The 22,962-nt window shown below is 40.8% G+C and overlaps 1 protein-coding gene across 10 annotated transcripts in view; it reads left to right on the plus strand.

Moving 5' to 3' along the window:
* mcamb (melanoma cell adhesion molecule b) overlaps positions 1–22,962 on the plus strand; it is a 44,577-nt gene extending 21,615 nt beyond the window's left edge. Inside the window, exons 2-20 of one of the 10 annotated variants that reach the window (XM_005455821.4) lie at positions 7,970–8,094; positions 8,199–8,424; positions 8,966–9,036; positions 10,187–10,274; positions 10,371–10,550; positions 10,806–10,936; positions 11,043–11,178; positions 11,284–11,399; positions 11,609–11,750; positions 11,862–11,986; positions 13,556–13,694; positions 14,755–14,841; positions 15,532–15,594; positions 16,304–16,372; positions 17,402–17,440; positions 19,042–19,077; positions 19,484–19,607; positions 21,166–21,277; positions 21,393–22,962. In XM_005455821.4, the coding sequence (XP_005455878.3) occupies positions 7,970–8,094; positions 8,199–8,424; positions 8,966–9,036; positions 10,187–10,274; positions 10,371–10,550; positions 10,806–10,936; positions 11,043–11,178; positions 11,284–11,399; positions 11,609–11,750; positions 11,862–11,986; positions 13,556–13,694; positions 14,755–14,841; positions 15,532–15,594; positions 16,304–16,372; positions 17,402–17,440; positions 19,042–19,077; positions 19,484–19,607; positions 21,166–21,277; positions 21,393–21,395 (2,012 nt within the window). In that variant the 3' untranslated portion in view covers positions 21,396–22,962. The remainder of the gene's footprint in view (positions 1–7,969; positions 8,095–8,198; positions 8,425–8,965; positions 9,037–10,186; positions 10,275–10,370; positions 10,551–10,805; positions 10,937–11,042; positions 11,179–11,283; positions 11,400–11,608; positions 11,751–11,861; positions 11,987–13,555; positions 13,695–14,754; positions 14,842–15,531; positions 15,595–16,303; positions 16,373–17,401; positions 17,441–19,041; positions 19,078–19,483; positions 19,608–21,165; positions 21,278–21,392) is intronic. The other 9 variants (XM_019367474.2, XM_019367475.2, XM_019367476.2 and 6 more) reach the window with 9 other exon arrangements.

The following is a 22,962-nucleotide window of genomic DNA, read 5'->3' on the forward strand; positions in this document are numbered from 1 at the left end:
TAGGCCATTGTTATTGTTAGATGTGACAGGGCTGGAAACATATGTCACCGAGCTGTCGCCTCGTTTCACCAGCACGCATAAGGGAAATTATTTGGTTCACATACACGGGAGGCATGCATCCTGCTCTTCACGACAGAGTCCGGGGCAGTAAATTTAGCATATTAATTATAATTAGATTTAATACAGTCCTTGTTATTTTTAAGATAATTAAGCTCTCGTGTGCTGTCCTGTTTATTCTGCCTTTATGCCTCTCAGTAGTGCTGTCACCAGACAGGATAACGCACAGATTATGGCCATTAAAAATAGGATCATGACCAGCTCGCAGTACAGAGAGATAAGCTCTGCTGCCTCCATGTTACTTCTTCTTCTCTGGACTATAACATTCGATGGTCGTCCGTTCATGTTTTGATCCAGCGGATTCTCAGACTTTTCTTTTGGGCATAAACATGAATCGGAGCCTAAAGCGGGGGAATCCTTGCTATGTAAATATTAATACAGCACCTTAAAATGTAACCCTGGGACAGAGGAAGCTGATTATACAAGGACACTGTAATGCAAACAGAACTGCGCTTTCTCTCCTTTAGATAAATGAATTCAGGGCCGTGTCTGCCTGCTGACTGCTGCAGATTCACTGAATTAAGCGTTTGGGGAGCAGCGAATGAGACGTAGCAGAGAAGGAAGTGTGTCATGTGCTAGTTGTCCTCAGATGTTTGCAGTAACGTAACGGTGTGCTTATTTCATGAGCCGAGGCTCAAGTTCAGGTCAGTAGTTACAGCTTAGTGACGTGTGTGTGCGTGTGTGAGCGCACATCTTACAGACAGACAAAAACAAAACCCGCCAGGTTTCCTATGTCTGTTTTCCATCGACCTTAGTAATCGTCTCCTCGGCCGCTGCTTGCTTTGATCTGATCCTTTTCTTTCTGTCAAATCTGAGAAAGTGCTTTTGGCCCCTTCTTGGAGCAGACTTAACATCAGCCTGTTCATCCATATTTGGGATATTTTGACAGATAGCGTCCCCATTTCACCTGAAATTTGCTCTTGCTCTTATTTAAAACAGAGAAAACACCGTTTTTATGAAGACAGTCAGGAAATATCGGTAATAAATGAATCTGTCAAGTTGCAGCGTTTTGAAAATGGACATGCCAGGCTTTACTTTCCCTACAATATTTGCTTAGGCACTGACAACACAAGTTAAGGAAGGAAAGCCCGATAGATTATGTTGGCTAAACGTATTCACACGGGCGGGGTGGGGGGGTGTTTTCATGTTTTTTGGAGTCACGGTCCTGCACTTTATTTCCTGTCAAAAATCTAACTGGAAAACAAAGAAGTAGAATTTCCCTCCTGTGTGGTGTAAGATGAAATCTCGAGCTGTCGCTTTAGCTAAAGTCAGTTGTGCAATTTTAATGACAATCATCTGTATCTGTGTACCTGACTGGTACCAGGAAATTCTGCTCTATCACTCCTGTTCTACCTGGCTTGCACTGGCTGCCCATTAAGTACCGTATTCAATTTAAAATATTACTGCTTACGTTCAAAACTATTAATAAATTAGCGCAGAGTTATCTTAGTGAACTTCTCAGGCCACATAATCCTGCTAGAACACTTAGATCTGCTCCTCAACTACTTCTCACGCAACCTAGATCTTGGCTGAGGAGGTTTTCCAGTGGGGCACCGTGATGGTGCACTGTCTTATCTGTGGGATTGCATGTGTGTTTTTCAGCTTTCTCCTTTTGGGTAACTGTTGATTTTTTAAATTGGCTGTAGGTGTGATGAGGTATTTGTTGTCTTTGGCCCGGTGTCAGCTTGGATGAAACATGAGTGAACGATGGATTTTCCAGCCATACTTGTGGGGCGCTGGTCCTCACCTAGACCACCATTTTAAAAAGAGCACAGGACAGTTATCTAAGTAGAACGCCAGTGAATGTGCTGAAGGTGTACGTCCCGCCCTCTCCTCTGATGATCAACTGCGGTCTGGGCTCGTTGCCAGAGAAAACAGGCGGCAGGTTCAAGCCTGTCAATGAATCCATCGCGGTGCTAAACGTAAAACAGATTCCAGGCTTTGAACGACCACACGGACCATTTCTTCTGTGCTCTGCTCTTGTCAGATGGAGGCCTGCAGTGTTAAAATGAATGCACCCTGGCTTCACTTTGCTTGCTGATTAGCAGCAACTAGACTTTTGTATGTACCGAAAATTGTCTGCCATTGTTATCATAGTCAGAGGCATGAAAGAAAAGAGATTTTGTAGGTGTGGGTAAGCATCCACAGATGCTAAGAGCTCGGCAGGAAGCATTTTTTCATCAAATAGTAACAGATAGCAACCAATTGTTTTATTAACAATGAAATCAAAGACTCCTGTGAGTCTTTGTTATGACTTCCTCTTGAGCTTATTGTCTCTTATCCTGCGTGCCTCTGCTGTGTGAGCCCCTTATCTTTAAGTGGGTCTAATTTTGTGTTTGAATACAGTGCACCCTCTTTTGGGATGGACTGTGCTTTGCAGGGACAGCTGAACTGAGACATCTATCTCTGTAGAGGGAATCACCCGCAGCTTTGACTGGAGCGTCTTTGTAAGAGCTGAAGAGAGATGAGAGCTCTTTGAGGCTTGATTATCAGTGCTGACACACATATGGAGCTCTCATATGCAGATGTGTAAGATCCAGAATTCAGTTTCCCTCCTTCTGCAAAGAAGAAAAAGCTTTGAGCTTTGATTTATTGTTGATTTTTGAAGTCCATCTCTATTTTTTTCACTCCAAAAGCAAATTAGTTTTCATTGTCTATGACAACTACTGCAATCACTGATATGATGGCATTGGCAAAAGTAGATTTCAGTCATTCAGTTTTTTTTTTCTTTTTTAAGTTTTGATTCTGATCTAGTGAAATTATCTGGATGAGCAGTGATCTCATCTTTGGGTTCCTCCTGTTCAGCAGCTTCACACTCGACTTTAAACTGCTCCAATCCCCCATTATTATACATGCTGAGACTGAAGTAGATCAGGTGAGATGAAAGATTGCTGAGAAAGACAGAGAAACATGGTTCTTATGTAGTACTTTCTTACTCTACCTGAGCACTCAAAGAACTTTATGCAACATGCCACATTCACACCTGCTTAAGTGCTTTCTATCTAACATTTCCACTCCAATGGATGCATTGCAGAGCAACTTGTTGCTAGTATCTTGCCCAAGGATACTTTGGCATGCAGACTGGAGCAAATAACCTGCTCTACCTGATGAGCTACAGCCACCCCGGATGGATGCAGAGACCCCATAGATTCAACAAAGAGCTGGAAACATCCCTCAGGGATTCTGGTCCATATTGACATGATAGCGTCACACAGTTGCTTCACATTCATGATGCAAATTTTCCGTTACGTCCCAAAAATGCTCTGTTGGATTGAGAACTGGTGTCTGTGGAGGCCATTTGAGTACAGTGAAATTATTTTCATGTTCAGAAAAACAGTTTGAGATGATTTGAGCTTTGTGACATGGTTATATATGATTATTATACTGCAAGCAGCCATCAGAAGATGGAAACACTGTGATCATAGGCTGTGGCACTTAAAAGATGGTCACTTGGTACAAAGGGGTCCAAAGTTTGCCAAGAAAATATCCCCCACACCATTACATCACTGCTGGCAGCCTGAACTGTTGATATGTGGAAGGATGGATCCATACTTTCATGTTTTTATGCCAAATTCTGACCCCACCATCCAAATGTTGTAGCAGAAGTGGAGACTTTTCAGACCAGACAACATTTTTCAAATCTTCTGCTTGCCAGTTTTGTTGAGGTCAGTTTCCTGTTCTTAGCTGAGAGGAGGGGCACGCTATATGGTCTACTCCTGCTGTGGCTTCAAGGTTCAGCATGTTGCACCTTATGAGGCGCTCTTCTGCATACCTTGGTTGCAAAAAGTGTTTTTTTTTAAGTTACTGTTACTGCCTTCCTGTCTGGCTATTGTTTTCCGATATCAAAAAGACATTTTCACCCAGAAAGTCTGAAACCATTTTTCAGACTAAAGCCCAAAGATGTGTTTCATGATCTACCAATAGATCAGCAGTTTGAGAAACACTAAGACCAGCCGATCTGGCACCAACATCCACGCCATGTTTAGCCAACTTCAGCAGGTCATCTTGACCTGCATTGAGTTACTTCCATGTGATTAGCTGATTAGATTTTTTTAATGAGCAGTTGAACAGCTCTCTGTCAGCTTTTGCAGGACTCCCTGTTCTTGTTGCTGCTGAGTATGCCCCTTCATTTCTGAGATTGCTGTCATGCTGCATACTGATTTTTAGACCAGTCAGAGGCCTCCTCGATGACTTTGTCTGATGCATAAGACAGAATAAACACCTAATATACCCAAAGCTGACTGACGGTCCTATTGCATGATGGAAAACTGAGTGGATACTTGAATGAAACAAGTCAGGTAAAGTTTCTGACCTTTTCCTATATCAAGATTTGTGAAAAACATGAAAACACATTGGTAATTAAATCGGTAATGAAAGCACATTTTGCATTTAATAATACCAACATCAGTATGTGAAATCATTGTCTCAGCACTCGTCAGTGGAAAGAATATCATTTGCAAAGTGGAAACCGTGGAGAGGTCCAGCTTTCTGCTGCGCAGCTTTTTCTCTGTCACGTTTATTTAAGACTGATATCCGCTGCACACCGACTCTAATATCCGTTCTCTCATCATGAGGAGAGCTTCGATCCAATGCCTTGCGGGGAGCTTCTCTGATGGATGCACTGTGGAGATGAATACTGGTCAAGTTACTAATGAGATGTGATTGAGATTCCCATGAGCAAACACTCCAGCTGTCAGACGTGATGGGGAAAGAGTTTGCACAACATAAAGCTTCAACTGCACAGCAGCAATCTCAATCCCAGTTGTTACTGTAGGTGAGTCCTCAGGTCGGGGATGGGGTGCTGCGAGTGAGTCAGCGTTGTCCTTCCGTCGCTAATGGCCAGGAAATGTCTATGTTGGAGAAACTAATTGGATTTCTTTAACAGGAAAGCATCCGTCCAGCTCCATTAGTAAACAGTAACACGCAGCAGAGCGGGAGAAAAGGGGCGGGGGTTGAGAGACAGGAGGTGAGGAAGAAAAGGAAAGTATGTTTGTTGTTGTTGCAGTAGTGAGAGGTTTAGCTCGGGGGCAGCTGTTACTGTAAACGTGCGTTATCCAATGAAATGATAATGAGATGAAACAACAGGAGTGGAGCAGGGATGTATGTGGGTGATGAGCTCATCAGTGGACAGTCCTGGTGTTGTGATAATTCACTTTAACTGCCAGACCACACATCTGACACTTTTTCCTGGATGGAGTGTCTTTTGATGTTGGACGCAGGATAATGTCCTTTCTAAAAATACATATTTGGAGTTTTTCTTTTGGAAGGAACAAAAACTGCTTTACCAAGTTTTTCTTCCCCTGTGCTGCGCTCCACACTCATCGTAGGTGCGTGTGCTGCAGTAGTAGCTCTAGTTGCTTAAGAGTGCCTCAGCAAGTTATGCCCAGATTTGTCATTAATACAAAGAGTGCACAGCCACACGTGTCCACCAATATTTTACTTAAAATGTTTGGAAAAAAAAAACGGACCGAAATTTCCGGTTATGTATAACGCTAAAAGCTAAAACCTTTTATATCCTTTTAGTGTCTACGCTTACATCATCCTCTTTGATCACTTGGATCACAGCACATAGATTTTCGTAATACTAGCAGGGTGAAGCAATGACAGAGCGGAAAGGAAGTGTCATTTCTCTCTAATTTATCACAGCTGCCAATAAAATCCATAACTTCATCAGTCATCGACTTAACTGTGACTTTAACAATAAATAACAAAGCCATAAAGCTCTGTGTTTTATGTATAAATGGAAGAAACAGTAGAAAGCTGTGTGATGACAGCTGAACTGTGTCCAGGTTACAGTCATGGAACAAGGATAACTTCAGGTTTAACTCTGTCTTCACTATTACGAAGGGGATACATCGCCATGGTAACTTATTCTGCAGACTTAACTGGCTCCATAGAAGGTTGTGTTTGAGATTAGAGACCAACAGGAAAGAAATCACCGCTTAAAGACCAATCAGTGCTCCCGAAAATAGCTTCACCAATCCTGTTTGATACCTCAGTAACTGGTGTGCAGAGACTAAAGCGGCTGAAGTCTTTCCACCATGAGCATCAGTTATAAAAATAGATTATTAGAAGCAACTGTATCCCATAATGCAAATGGTTTGAAAACAGTTTCATTGTTCTTAATCTATATCCAAAATATATTAATTAGGTAATTATAGCAATTTATTATGCAGATTTTCTTTTCTTTTTTTAATTCTTTGATCTCAGACCACAATTTTCCTCACTCACACACACACACACACACACACACACACACACACACACACCTACACGCACACACACACACACACACACACACACACACACACACTTACATCGCTGCTTTGTCTGTGGCTGTTTTGCTGCTTTCATCCTGTATTGTGTACTTAACCACTTCATATGTTTCTTTTAGTATCATTTTATCTTCATTTGTAAAATCATCTGCTTTGTGCCAGTGGACTTTTCCAGGTTTGTGGTTGATCAGAAGTTGCTAGTGCTACATGCTAAGCTATGTACTCATAGCTAGATTGATAAACTGTTATAAATAACACACAGTATCATTTTAACTCACATTTACTTTTAGTCTTTTTAAATATGTACTCACCAGGAATCTGGTTAAAAACTGTCAGTGGTTCCTGAAGCTCAAACTGCTTATTGCAGGACACTTAGGAATCATATTTACATTCTCTTAAGCTTCAGTTGACATAAACTAAGATGTTTCCCGCCATCGCTCACAATACACAGACACTCAGGAAAGATTAAATCAAACCTGGCAGCCTCATGACCTCCAGGCTATATCTCTTATTGGCATCTCAAGCATCCACTGAGACACTGGGATGTAAAGTGTAATTGGGGGTCCCTCCTTTAGATTTAAAGGATGCCTCACATCAGGAGATCCTGGAAGGGGGAAAAAACCACTCGGTCCTCAGAGGCAGATCATAAAGGAACAGTGGGGCTACTATGTTGCCTGTAAATTGGGCCTTTCTTCCTGTGAGAGGGTGACATGTTGGAATGCAGCACATTAATGTGGACATGGGTGGGCTTCTCATTCCTGTCATAGCATCTCCCTCTTCCTTTTGACTCACAGTAACTTTATTTTATTTTACTTTATTTTTGATTCTTTGCCTGTTTTGGGTTTGTTATATCTCCATCTTGTCCATTTCCATTAGTGGTTAAGCGTTCATTGTTCTTGTTGATATAAGGACGTTATTGCCGAATTTCATATATCTTGGTATGGATGCAAGAAATTCAGGGCCATAAAAAAGTTTGTGATTTAAAAACAACTTCTCCAACACATGCTTTTCTGCCAAGAAGGTGTTTAGTGTATCCTTGGAGAGAGGAAAGAGGACAAGGAGACTTGGTGGTAGAGTGAATGTTAGTAGAGAAAAATTAAAGTAGGCAGGAAAGTGAAGAAAGTGCATGGAGTAGTGGGAGTACTGGGAGGCTAGGCGTACAGCAGGGAGAGGGGTAGGCTGGTTACTAAAGGAAGGACTCATATAAACTGGCTAGACAGAGGAAATAAAGTGTGTCCTGCTATGAAGCTTGATGGTTCCCTGTTGCAGCATTATACTGGTTTGCTGAATCAGTCATATCATTTTAAACTATATTTGCATAAAGGCTGACTGTGCCACTAACTGTCATACAGCAGCGGGCTACACAACAGCTACAGAGCTGTGAAAATAATGCCATGGAAGTCATGTCAGTGAGTCAGAGTGTAACAGTCCTCTTTTAAATGAGAACTTTGAAAAGAGATCAGTTTAAAGCTAAGTAGATAATTAGTTGTATGTGCAGCACCGAATTGCATAATAAATTGGCCAGTTCTTGTAAAAATATATATATGTTGGTGGGTAAGATGTCTCTTTTTTTTCAGCATGGGCCATAGTGGAGGTGAACATGGAGGACAAAGTGGAGGTAATGGCTGGAGACACGGCTCAGATCACCTGCATGTTTACAACTGACGAGGGCCTGGGCGGCACCACCATACAGTGGTTCTATGTGAGTTTGGTGAAGCTTAACGTGCTCAGAAACACACAGATGTGTGATGGGTGTCATGTTTCTCTGTTTGATTGATGTTTGATTCTGTGAACTCTGACCTTTAGGTGCTACCTAATAAGAAGAGACAGAGAATCTACAACAAGGAACCAATGCATGAGGCTGCAGAACAAAACACACCGTTCACGGACCGGATCAGCTTGAACGTCACTGGAACCGCTGCTGTGCTGGTTATCAGAGATGTGGGAGTGAAGGACAACTTGGAGTTTATCTGTGTCATCAAAACTATCACACCTGAGGAAGCAGAGGGACGAACCCAGCTCCAAGTGTTTAGTAAGACTCGGAAAGCTTTTATTGCTTTTTCTATGCTGTCTGCTCTCTCACATTGAAAGGGTTGTTTTCATTAAGCAAGTCATCAGTGTCCTCTCTTAATGTATGCTGCTCCATATTTTCCATATATTTCTTACTGCTGCTGCTAAAAGTTAACGGATCAACTTCAGATATTGTATCTGCTTCATTTGTTTTGGAAGAAAAACAAAAAAAGATGGAAAAGACCTCACCTGTTCATGAAACTGCTTACCAGTTTTCATGGCCAATTACCTTTTTTTTGTCCAATTTAGGTCCAATTACTTTGCAAAACCTCTTAAATTAAAAACTGCTTTCAAATCGTGTTTGGATTTTTCGATTTAAAGTCCACTGTGTCCGGAGGCAGACGTGCAAAGATTGTGTCTTTGTCCAACCAATTATGGAACTCACTGTATTAACTAACTATAGTGTTACAATATTTCTGAAACTTTTAGCTATCAGAATCTATGATTGTTTCTTTATAAATGCTTCCTTTTCTAGTTCTTATCTCTTCTTATGTGTTGTGCAGAATCACCAACCTTTCCTACAATCGAGGCCGTGGAAACAGGGGTATCAGTAAATGAAGAAGATCCATCCAAGGTGAAAAGGTTTTGGCGATCACAAACATCAAAGACTAAAATTACAAAATGCCAGGATTAGGGATGGGTATCGAAACCCGGTTCTTGTTGAGAACCGGTTCCCACTGTTTCAATTCCTTGGAACTGTTTGCCATTTTTGCAAACGATTCCCTTATCGATTCCAGTCGCCCCGAATGACGTCACCACGTTGCGGAGCGTCATTTACCTGGCAGGACGCCTAAGAGGCTCAAACGCTCAAAAGTTTGGTTATACTTTACGAGAACGGATGACAACGGGGCAACTTGCAATACTTGCAAAGTAGATATTTCATTTAAAGGAGGAAACGCTACGAATATGCAAAAGCATTTGCTCACAAAACACGCGATAACCTTAAATGAATGTCGTGTTTTTAATTCCGCTCCGGACTCGTGAATCTCAACCCAGCAGCAGCGGTAACGTTTGCACGTCCTCTCCCGTTAATGCGGCAGGTAAATAATCAGCTAACAGTGCATATTATGTTAGCGCGATCTGCCTTATTACAAAACCTACCATTACTGTGCGCTGCATTTAGGTGACCATGATGAGAGAGACAGAGTCTGGCTGGCAGTTCTCGCTGCAGTCTACCGTTAGCGTCTCCTTTCAGGCCAGGATAGACGAATGTCACCGAGCAGTGACTAAGTTTGTGGTCAAAGGCTTGCACCCATTTGCCACAGCAGATGCCCCCGATTTTCGGTAAGTGAATGTGTTTAATTGTAGGCAGTGACATTACTGGATATTCTTGTGTAATTGCTACAGAATAATTTATGTTATGTTAAGAATATTTATTTTATTATTCTACATTTACAATTTTTTTTCCTGGGGACCCTGTGACACCCCATTGAAGAGCCGTAGGCTGTGGATCTCTTAAGAGCTCACTGTTGGGTTTGTAAGGCCATGTTACTCCTAAATTTCTATCTTGTTCAAAGAGAAGATATAAAACAAAGTTCTAAGCTAATCGACCTTAGTGTTCTCTTTTTTTAAAAGTAAGAATCGATAAGAGAATCAATAAAGAATCGAATCGTTAAACAGAATCAAAAATGGAATCGGAATCGTGAAAATCTTATCAATACCCATCCCTAGCCAGGATGCAATTTTATCATTTGAATTTCCTTACGTACCCCCTCTCCCACCAGATTGGGTCTTGCAGCGTCAAAAACGGATACCCAAAGCCGAATATCACTTGGTACAGAAACAACATGCCGCTTCGCATTACTCCAGATGGTAAGGCAGATTGATATTTAAAACTGGAATGCCTTAGCTGTTTCAGTTTGTGTCTGTCCTGTTCTTTTATGTTTACAGTATTTTTATTTCTTTCAGAGGTGGATCTAAAGTCCAGCATCACTACTGAATCGAGTGGTCTTTACTCAGTCCAGAGTGAGCTGAGAATGAAAGTTAAGAAAGAGGACAAAGATGCAAAGTTCTACTGCGAAGTCCTCTACTTTGTCCCTGGAGCAACCAAGATGACAGAGAGTCAGCACATTAACATCACTGTATACTGTGAGTTTCACCAATTGAAACCAAACTGGCTTCCATTTGGGTTCCAGTTCATCCCATGTTCTTGCACACCAAACTTGAAAAAACTAGAAACAAACTAGAAAAAGTGCTTTAATGTATCTGTTTTGATTTTTGAAGTGGAAATGGATGTTATAGTAACATTTTCCTTAATTTGATTTGACAGGCCTCAGAGTTTCCTATTTTTAAGGATAGTTCAGGTTTGCAGTCTAATCTTGAATTCATCTCTCTGTGTTTTAGATCCCCCCACTGAAGTAAATATTTGGGTGGAGTCACCAAAGGGCAAAATCAAGGAAGGGGACACACTTGAGCTTCGCTGCGAAAACAATGGCAACTATCCATCCTCCATTACCACAATTAAGCACCAAAATGTAAGAAAATCAGCAGTTCCATACTCCTCATTCATGTGGAAATGGTTACAATTCAAGGTTTTCCTGAGCACTGTGAGGACATTAAAGTTAATCTTGAACTTTGCAGAGTGGATACTTTGTGGAGAACAACAAAATGGTGCAGACTAATGTGACGCGTTTAGACGGTGGAGTTTATGAGTGCACCTTTATGGAAACGGATAACTTTGAGGAGATCTCAGGGAGTACTAAGGTGTTGGTTAACTGTAAGTATTTTACTCTGGATGGTTTGTGAGCTTTTCATCAAATACATTTTACCAGTAGGTTCTCTGTTTGACTTGTATGCCTTGTTTGTCTGTCTGTGTGTGCAGACCTTGAATCTGCTGTTATAACGCCTAAAGACAGCATTACGGTGATGGAAGAAGAGGAGCTGAAGGCCAGCTGCAATGCCCTGTCTTCTCTCCAGACAGACATAACCTGGTTTAAGGTTACATAGATACATACATATATACAATACAACTGCTTGTCTAACAGTAAAAAGTAAGATGCACTTAGAAAACAATCATTTCACACTGTGGCAGAGCCGTACCAGCAGTTAGGTTGACTAGAGGCCTCTAACACCTATTTCATCCAGTACTTAGATGCTCATTTAAACGTGTTGACTCAAACAAGCTTTTTTTGTTCACCTGTGTCTAGAATGAAAAGTTGGTGTCAAAAGGCAACTCTTTGAGTGTGAAGAGCGCAACGTTTGAAACAGCAGGGATGTATAAGTGTGTTGTGACCGTTCCTGAGATGGAGGGGATGAAAACCAGCAGCACACTTCAAGTCAATGTTAAGGGTGAGTCTGACAAATACTTTAAGTTGTATTTTCTTTAAATGAGACCATGTTCAAAGTTTGTGGCTGCATAGTTATTGCATAAGGTTGTATTTCTTGCTACTCTGTCTGCAGGTTCACCACAGATTTTGGGGCCAGGCGTCCAAGAAGTGGAGACTTATGAGACAACTGTTAATCTGAATTGCAGTGCCAGAGGCTTTCCTGCTCCCACAATTATGTGGACAACTTCTGATGGGAAGGTACAACAGAGGGAAGCTTCTCATTCTGGGCTTAGTCACAGCCACAACAGAGATCTGCTTATTCCAGTTGTGACTTCAACAGGTTGATCCAAAGTCCTCCAGACCTCCATTTTGATAAATGCGTCCAGTGGGACAAATAGTGGAACACAATTTTTAATTTAAAGTTTCAACTTAACTTAAATGCATTTTCTTTCCAATACTGTTGTGGTATTTTGCCGTTTATGGCACACGATTAAAAAAGATCCGGCTGGTGGACTGTGGGTGAGACTTCACATTAGTGGAGTATGGTCTTCACTTTTGTACAGTTTTAATAGTCTTTGTAACCACAAATCAGCAAGTCCTGAACAGATTAGCAATATTAGCAGATTAGAAATTGAACAAAATGTTTCAACAACTACCGGACATTTTGTGCCTCAAGATATTTTGTGCAGTGATTTGTTTTATGATTAAAAGTGTGTGTTAGATATGTCCATCAGCCTCAGTTATGCAGTTATGTTTAGTGCTAAAAGCACTAAAGCATGCTAACTTTCTAGAGCCAAATGGTAAAAATGGTTAATTAGCATTAGCATGCTAACATTATCATTTAGCTGACATCACATCAGATTCTCACTGATTTAAGCAGCACTGGTTGATAGTGGTGCAACGGATCAAAAAACTCACGGTTTGGATCGGATCACGATCCAAACCGTGACGATTTTAAGTCACGGATTGGATCAATTTTCAGATCAGCAAAAAGAAAAAGAAAATTTTATTTTTTTCACCATTAAAAAACATTTAACTCAATATTCATTCCACGCAATTATATAAAAAACAAATTAAGGTGCAGTATAGGGCAGTACAGGGCTTTGTATCTACCACTCCGCTGTGATATAATGAGCGGTCACGGTCACGTAGCTTTCCGTTGCCCTGGAGGTCCACCCATCTGAAGTTAGGGCAACAGAAGATGCCTGGGACAGCTCAGCCATAACTTTAGACTTTTCCTGCTCATACATGCTTGGAACGATTTTGTCACTGAAGTGATGTGCAACAGGATATCATGGCGTGGCTCAAGCACGTTCATCATATGTTTAAACCCCTTGTTTTGTACATCGGAATACGGCCTCATGGCCGGAGCTATAAACACCCCAATAGCTTTTGTAATAGCTTTAGCCCGTTCAGATTGGGCAGCAAAGGGCTGCTTAAATGCCGCAAACTCCTCTGCTTCTCCACTTGGACCGCTAGCGTTGGCCATGACTATCGCTTGACAGACTGACCATGTGCACCATACACATACTTTTTTTTCTTTTTCAAATCTTCGGATCACCGAACCATGGAGTGGGATCGGTTCTGATCACGGATCAACAGTGATCCGTTGCACCACTACTGGTTGGATTTTACTGAGTCAGAAATAAATTTGATTGGACTGACAGAGCTAATGCAAGCTAATGTCTAGTTTACCTGCAGGATGATGATGGCCATGCAAACCTTTAGTCTGTGGAAGTCTATATCAATATTGTGCTCAACTGTCTTCTCACCTGTTTGCTCTTGGATCTGCTTTTCTATTTCTGTCTTTAACTGTCCTTATTGCAGAACCTAAATGCATTGCAAACAGAGACTGAAGATGGTGCTCAGAGTGTGGTCACTTTCAAGATCACCTCCAGTGTGAAAGTTTTCTGCAATGCCAGCAATGACTTTGGCTCTAAAGTGGTGGAGTTCAACATCAAAGCCAGTGAGTTCTTGCAGCCTGTGCTTCCTTTCTGCGATCTTTGTAGTTAGTAGTTCAGTCAGGTTCGTCACAGAGTTTAGAGTTCATCATAGCGCAGATGGCTCATCATAGATGGCTGATCACAAGATTTTTCTACGGACACTAGAATACACTGTATTTGACGAAATCCACTGCTCCTGTTTGAATCATAGCTTTCTGTTAGTTTTCTGTTCTAGCTATTAATACAAACACAGATTCTTTCTGACATGGAAAAGATACTTAAGGAGTTCTTCAAGGTTCTGTGTCTACATGTCTCTGCTATGCAGATGATGTTGAGTTGTATTTATCAAACGACATGACAAAAATCAGTTAGTTAAGCTAGGCATAAAGGCCTTCATCTATGAAATATTGGTAAACAGCGGGTTCAGGAGACAGACTCTGTCTGCTTTTAAGATTTGGCTTCGAGTGTTGTTCATAAAACAGGTGATCCCGGAAAAGCCCTCAGTTATCCTGCTGTAGGCTCAGACTGTTGGTGGACTTCATGAGGTCCACTGACCAGTTCTTCTCCACTCCCCTCTTTTCACTCCTGATATGTTTATATGTCAGTACTGCATGTCATTAACTTTAGTGATTTCTCTTCCAAAGTTTTGTCTCCCTATTTTTTTCTCTTCTCTTTCCATTCACCCTCCATCCAGACCACGGGGGAGTTCTTCCTTCCCTCTGTCGCCAAGTGTTTGCTCAAAGGGAATCTTCTCATTGCTGGGTTGTTCTCTCTAATATTAAGGCGACTGTTGTGAAATGGCACTTTACATAAAAATGAACCGAATATGCCTGCACGTTTCTATTTGTTCTCCTCACTTGCCACTTTTACTTATGTCCCTCCCCCCTCATGTCTCTATTCATTTTCATCTAAAGGTCTTGAGTTTTGCCACATGATGTAACGTCTTGTCTGTGATTGTTCAATTTTCATATTTTTTGTTGTTGTTCTTCACATTCTTCACCCTGGTAACCCATATGTTGTTTAATGGGCACCCATGTGTAAGTAACCAAATGACGTCCTTTCTGTGCCTCTACCTGCTTTTAGTTTTAAACACCATATTAACAACAATCACTTCCATGCCAACAATCAGCACTACCACACGATCAACCACTACTATATCCAATGACACAGGTAAGACCACAGTTACTCTGCTGTGTCTGTTTTTCATCATGCAAATGAAACCAGCTGCTAAATGCAAAATTAGATTTGACTGGGAAAGAGAGATTTTTAACTTGTCAGAAAGCTCCCAGCTCGAATTTGCGAGACAGGCAGACACTCTATTTTTACAACGAGGCTTCAAACATTTCCTTTTGATAACGCTCATAATTATAACTGGAACTGGCGACCATGAACCATGCCTTACTTATGCTACTATCGGCTGAGACTAATGTTACTCCCATGATGCACTGAGCATTTCTACCTTCTTTTCATTCCCTATGTGCTATTGATTTTTGTCTGTCTTATATCTTATACTTTGTGTTCTGTTCTTGGCTCTTCATGCTCTCCTTCTTTTCTCTTTCTTTACACTCACTGGCTGCCCCTCCCTGAGCCGGTTTCTGCTGGCAGTCTTCCTGTTAAAAAGGAGTTCTTCTTTCCCACTGTCACCAAATGCTTGCTCATAGGCAATCCTCTTATTGTTGGGTTTTCTCTTCATCTAAATGGCCTAAGCTCTGCCAAGTGCCGTAACCTGTTGTCTGTGATTGTGAATATTTCACTCTGTGTTGTTGCTGTCATTTTGTCACTGTGTACCTGTGTTGTTTAGTGTGTACCCCTGTGTAGTAACAAACATGACCTCCTGTCTGTGCGTCTAACTGTTTTTAGTTGTACACACCACACCAACAACCACCACTACCACATCAACCAATGCTATAACTGACGACACAGGTAAGCTTTACTAACTGCACTCCCCTTTTTTTCTCTTTTTTTCCTCTCACTGGCTGCCTTTCCCTGAGCCTGGTACTGCCACATATCACTTCCTGTTAAAAAGGAATTCTTCTTTACCGCTGTTGCCAAGTGCTTATTCATGGAGAATCCTCTGATCACTGGCATTTTTTGTCTAGTATTGTTGTTTTCTGTATTAAGAGCCTTGAAGTGATATTCAGGTTTGGCATTTTATGAATAAAATTGAACTGAATATGTCTGTGTACACTGCTCCGAAACTGTATTTTGTCCTTCCTGATGTATTTTTAGGCATATTTTTATCAAATATTTCAAATCACCAAACAAATTTTAATATTAGACAAAAATAGTAAGAACAACATGCAGTTATTAAGAGCAACTGGGTTATATAGCAGAAAAATGATCCAGAGCATACCAGCAGGTCCAACTCTGAATGACTCAAAAAACACAGTGAAGCTTTAGGATCGGACTAGTTAAAGTCCAGACTTAATTCAGATGGAGATGCTTTGCAGTGACCTTAACATGGCATGTCCAAAAACGCTCCAATGTGGCTGAGTTAAAACAACGCTGCAACATGTTGTCTATCATTGTATTTCACTCTGTGTTGTTTCCCGTTGTCACTGTTAACCCGTGTGATGTTTAATGTGCACCCCTGTGTGATAACAGAAGTCACCTCCTCTCTACCTGCTTTCAGTTATATACAACACATCAACTACCAATACTACCATACCATCAACAAACATTACCTTTATCAATGACACCGGTAAGATCACAGTCACTCTGCTGTGCCTGTTTTGTGACATGGAAATCAAATCCGCTATAAAGCTCTATTTCATTTTAAGACAAGGCTTCAAACATTTGTTTTTGATAAAGCTTATAGTTATGGCTGGATCTGGTGACCCCTGAGACATCCCTTATTCATGTTGCAATAGATTTAGGCTGCTGGTAGACCTCCCATGATGCACTGAGCATTTCTCCCGTAATATGTCTCTAATGCATGTTATTAAGTTTTGTCAGTTCTCTCCTGTAGCTTGTGTTTTGTTCTCTCTTTTTTTCTCTTCTCTTTGAACTTACTGGCTGCATTTGCACCTTTTCCTGTTAAAAAGGAGTTCTTCCTTCCCACTGTTGCCAAGTGCTAATGGGGAATCCTCTGATGTTGAGGTTTTCTCTCTAGCACTGTTGGGTCCTTATCTTTCTACATAAACCACCTCGAAGAACTGTTGCTGTATAAATATAAATTTCTGCTCCCCTGACTTTTCCCTTTTACTCGTGTCCCTCCCGTTCACATCCATGTCTCTGTGTGTTTTGACTTTCATCTAAAGATGCTGAGCTTTGCCAAGTGTTGTAATGTGTTGTCTGTGATTTTTCATATTCCATTCTGTGTTGTTGTTGTTGTTGTTATTTTGACACTGCTGTCTTAAGTGCTTAAAAAGAGCAATTGGACTTTAGGTCTGGTAAGACATTTCGCCTCTGATCCAAGAGGCTTCTTCAGTTCTAAATAAACTGGCGGACAGTCTTGATATCCCTTCCCAGGTATTTCAACCTCCAAGGAGACAGTTCCCAGTGGGGTTTAAATCTCCGCCAGTTGTTTCAGAGCTGAAGAAGCCTCTTGGATGAGATGTGAAGTTATAAAAGTCCATTTGCTTTCTTTTTAAGAAGTCAAAGCTGGCATGTCCTTGATGACTGAGAACCTATACAGACTTTATGACACTGTTAACCTCTGTGATGTTAAATGTGCGCCCCTGTGTAGTGACCCAAATAACCTCCTCTCTATGCCTTTGCCTGCTTTCAGTTACACAAAACACATCAACTAACTATGTCAATGACCCAGGTAAGACCACTGTACAATTAAATCAGCTACAAAATGCATAATTAAACTTGGTTGATAGAAATAGGCAGTTCATTTATCAAAAAGCTCCCAGTTTGGATTCAGGAAACAGTCGCCCTCCATCATTTTCACATTAGGTTTAAACTTTTTGTTAAAGTTTAGATAGGGCTTGATCTTCTCCACACACCTTTTTTCACTCCTGATGCATTTATGTGCCAATGCTGCATGCTGTAACTTTTGTCTACCCTCTCTATGTTCTCCTGTTCTTTTTTCCCCTCTATTCTTCCCGTTCAGCCTACACCCAGTCACGGCAGGTGGCTGTTGCTGATTGCTGGCTCCTTACTTTGCAGAATCAAGTGCCTTGAGACGACCGTTGTTGTGAATTGGCAATATATAAATAAAACTGAATGGAACTGATTGAATTGAAGGCTTATAACCCGCAAATTCAGAGTCTCCAGAACTTCTTTCATTTAGTCATGTGGAGCAGTTTTTTTTTTTTCTGTAAGTCAGAAAGAAAGAATAAGAGCAAGGAAGCATGAGGCGAACTCAGAAACACCCGCAGGCCTTAGTTACCACTGTGGTATGACAGATAGGTCATTAACAGTGAGGTTTGTTGTTGTTACAGGGTGTCTTAATTATTAATTTATTGTCGCGACTGCTGTTCTGTGTGTTGGGTTATTATAAATGTAGACGTTTTGTTTTAATATAGTTTTAAAGTATGAGAATGAAGTCACGTTTGCAAATGATGTGGAAATGAAAAGAGAAAGGTTCACACATGTACATGCATCATTGTGACTCTGTGAAGGAGCCCATGCTTTAAATGCACTCAGAGCGAGTCTCCTGACTCCCATTATGGGTCCTGCTTTGTGTTTTTCTGTGTCTGCTCTCTGTTTATATGTCACGCCAGGAAATTTTCAGCCCCTCAGAGGAAAACTGCTCTGAGTCCACGTTTCTCCCAAAGCGTTGATAAACGGGATTAAACAGGGCCGCTCTGGAAAATGACTGTTCTGCCACTGACCGCAGTTTGCATATCAAACTTGATGTTTAGATTCAAAACACTGATAAGATCCTCTGAAATTAAACATTTATTCAGGACTCAAACCTGGGTTGTCAACTATAAGCCTGTGGGCCAGAGCTGACACAGCAAAGACTCCAATCTGGCCCACTGGACACCTTTGGAAGGAGGACTTTTAACTGTATTTTCACGTTTTACAGCTTTTCCTATTCATAAAGACTTCTTCCATTGCCATTGATACCACACCAAAGTAGTCAAGTAACAGATAAACAATTAAATGACAGAAAGGTTCATTTTGCTTCATAAAAACAGGACAGTCTGGGCAATCAGCTGCCAGATCTTTCTCTGTAATTTTAAACATTTGTCATTTAAACGCTTGTCATGTCGAAAATCTGAATGTTGAAACTGCATATATAAGACATCTCGGAGATTGAATGTGTGAATAAGAAAGAGGCATTTCGCTGGTCTGGCCCACTTTAGATCAAAGTGGGCCACATGTGTCCCTGATCTAAACTGTGTTTGTGAGTATTATATGAGGTATTTACATGCATATGCCCACTGATTCCTGTGTTCATTTGGTTTTTCTCAGTTCAAACACCCACCAAATCACCGAATATCAAGAAAGGTTTGTACATCACTCTGCTGTGGCAGATTCTCTACCGCCTTCCTCCCACTTCTCCTCTGTGAGCACACTTCTCGCTCTCTCGCCTCCTAGCTTTCATGAGAACCCTCCCTGGTGATGAACAAAACATCAAAGCGTCATTGGGTTGTTCATCATCTTCACCTCTTCCTGTGCATGTTGTCATGCCGTTGTAAAAGCACTGCTGCTCCTGCAGCCCTGATAAACTGCCACTTCGTTTCTTTATCTTTCAGGGTTAGGTCACCTGAATGATGCTACTGCCACACTCTCTTTAGACGCATTGCAAACTGTATCTCCACCTGTATCTCCTCCTGTCTCCTGCTGTCATTCTATTCCAAAATCTGGGTGCAGTTAGTAAAGCTGTGGGTGTTTTGTGCTTCTTCTCCAATAGAGAGCAAAGGTTTTGTTATCGCAATCATCATCATCGCCATCCTCCTTCTGGCTATCTTGGGAAGCGTGCTCTATTTCCTGTACAAGAAGGGCAGGATCTGTGGCCGATCCGGCAAGCAAGACTTGTAAGTGCAATGACAGCAGTTCCGTGCATAAACACACAATGTGTCAACATTAGGAGACATTAAAATGTGGCCGGACTGTATCACAGTATTGCAGTTCTATATGATAACGACCATAAAGTGTATTTCAATAAGGAGAGACCATTAGAAGAAACTGAACATGATTTATTGATGTACAAAATTCAGTTATGCTATTTTGCGATTAGACTCTAATGGCCCATCACAGCAGATTGAAATCCCAGCAGTGATAGGAATTAGGGCAGGACCCCCCGGAGTCTAGATGCTGGTGCTGATGAAGATAGGATAGCGGCTTGGGTTGAGTGACTTGTGTGAGGCAGCGATGGGGAAGAGGTTGGTTGCACAAGGGAGATGAGAGATGAGCAGGGCAACTAAAAGGTATGCAGGGTGGAGGCTGATTGGCTCGAAGAATGTGGGCAGAAAGATGATTGGACTAGAGCAATGATGTCTGCATTGAGTTTTACAGAAAAAGGAAGTGATGAAAAGAGTAGACTAGCAGCCAAACACCTGGGAAAGCAGACAGATGATAGATGACCCTTTGATATAAAAGTGTCTAAAAAGAGAAGCCAGTCAGGAAGTGCCTTAAACTGCGTTCTCTCTAATGGCAATTAAAATATGAGCAATAAAAAAAACACAGGTTTTTCTAAACGAACTGCTCATTGGTTTCCATTTTAGAAATTGCAATGTTGTAATGCAAACGTGTCAGAAAAACACAAAAGAAAACAATCCTTTGATGACCTGCTATATTACATTTAATTACTAAAGAAAACATTTTCTTAAATGCAAAAAATATAAATAATCTCAAGTACAGTCGAAGTCAATAAAATAAGATACATATGAAATCCAAACTAAGGCGTAAAAAAAAAAAGTACCTTTACGCTGAGTTTTAATGGCCCATGTACATTTCTGTTGGCTTGTGAAAAAAGCTTTTGTTTTATATTTTTAAATGTTAACGCAATATTTTATATTATTTCACTTTCAATCTGAAAAATGTTATGAAAGACTTTAAAAAAAATTAATGGGTTTGTTACACCCCATTCCCCCCGTGTAGATTCACCCCTGTTTGCTGCAGGTATCGCGTCCATGTAAAAAGGGCAGCTGCCGTTCGTTTAAACATGATATCAGACTAAGTTAATAGATCATCGGCATATTTTAATACAACTTGTTGAAGTTTACTGCAGATTTTTCTCTGTGTAAAACAAAGCGGTGGATGGAGCAGCTACAAAGTTCACTTTTCTTTTACTATAATTGAATCACTCGAATTACTCGATCGATCGTTGCAGCCATAATTTGATTTTCTTTAAGTGATATTAGTGATACACCTGACAGAAGCACTTTAGTAATAACACAAGTTAAATGGATGAAGTTTAAAGGTTTGTATATGTGTATATATATATATATATGCTCATTTCATTATTATTATTATTTTTTTTTGTGTGGCTTTAAAGGACACATGAAGTGACGCCCCCTTTTATGTGAGCAGGTACAATGCATAAAGCTTCAGATAGGTTCAATTATAACTGGCTTGTTCTTGACCCCGCAGCAGTAAGAGGAAGTCCAGCAAAGATAACATTGTGGTGGAGATGAAAAGTGACAACACAGAGGAGGCGATTCTCCTCGGGGTCAACGGAGAAAAGCAACAACCAAATGACCAAGTACATATCTGATCTTGAACTGAACTCGCTAAATCGAATGGTCTTTTCTACTGAATGTCAAACTTACCGTTACCCCACCCAAACTTTCTCTTTTGTGTTTGTTTGCTCTCTGCAGTAAAGGCCGATGAGCGCCTGCACGCGTGAAAGTGAGGAGGTGACACACCGACGGCTGCTCCCGTTCTCCCCTCTCAGCCTCAGGCCCCGCTGCTGCCTTCAAGCACCCACAGCTTTTTCTTCCAGTCGTGACTATCAGGACAAATGAAGTTATTCCAAGCTATGGCTTTTTCTCTTTCTGCCCTTTATGTGCCAGCTCCTCTGTTGGAATGCATCTCGAGCTTTAATGAAGACGTTTTGAAAGCTTCATTTCAGAACTAAGAAATCTGCCTTCAACCCCAAGGAATGCCATAGATTCTCCTCAGTGTACTGCTGATAGTCCGCAGAACAATGATTAGAGCACAAAGCCGACCAGGGACTATTTTTATACCCAAAAAAGCATCACCTCAGGCCCCTTCAGTCACCGAAGAGCAGCCTTAAACAGCTCAGCTAATGTACATATTATTATCTATGTATATATTTCTTTATTTAAAGTAACACAATGGGGGGGAAAAGAGAAAAAAACAAGACTAGCTAGTGTGGTGGGTTTTTGTGTTTTTTGAGGAAGATAGCAAAGAGAGTTTAAGTAGATATTTTGTTTTTATTATTTTGTCTTTACACTGAATTGTTTTTGTAGCTCTAGCGATGCCTCACCTCTACAGCCAGTTCACAGCTTCACCAAATATTGGCTCTGAAAGAAAAATTTGAATCACGCATCTTTCACATTATTTTGATATCTACTCCTCTAACATTCAACTTTCCTTTCCCCAGATTGTGTATTTCGCATACACAACCTGCAGAGTGTAAAGTATATTAACCAAAGTCATTTTGTGAGACAGGTGAACAAATCTGACCGAACTTTTTTATCTTATGTTATGCAGTCCAGTTATAAACGACCGATGCCTTAGCATCTACATTCGAAGCCATTTTTGTACTGTTATATTTAATGTTCGGCGCACTGATTTCTTTGGTGATTCATGCAGGCTTTGTTGTTGTGAAAGGAGCCGTCATCTTTCATCTGTCTGTACGTTCATGACTTGCTTCACTTCTGTAGTCATTTCTTTTGAAAATTTAAAGTTGGAGGGTAAAACAGAGTATTGGTGGTTGGGGAATACACATGGGTTCACGGCATGATGTTTCCCTCTTTATAAGAAAAAGACATTTCTGTGTGATGAATGAAGAAATTCATGTATCGAGCAAAACTTGAAACACTGTTGAAAACTGTTGGGTTCCAGAGAGACATCAGAACGCCCCTCAGCCTTGATGCCTTAAAACATCAACCACTCCTCATTTAAGTGTAACCAGAGCCTTTCTTTTTCATTTCGGTAACTAGACTAGACTTCACTACTGAGAAGAGGGGACTGACTGTGACTCCGCATATGCAAATCATGTTTGAAGACAGTTAAGCCTGTTTTGTTTCTGCTGTTGATGCGAGTGACCACTGTTCAATGTATAATGCCTTTTTAAAGACTAAAGGATGAAATATGTTATAATATCACTGAAGACATTATAACATATTTAACAACAAATCTGATTGTTTGTAGTTTTTTTTTTGTGAAGTTCTACCAAATAAAAACGGACTGTTAAATGAA

This window comes from Oreochromis niloticus, linkage group LG14, assembly GCF_001858045.2.
Source record: "Oreochromis niloticus isolate F11D_XX linkage group LG14, O_niloticus_UMD_NMBU, whole genome shotgun sequence".
In the NCBI taxonomy this organism is placed as follows: domain Eukaryota; kingdom Metazoa; phylum Chordata; class Actinopteri; order Cichliformes; family Cichlidae; genus Oreochromis; species Oreochromis niloticus.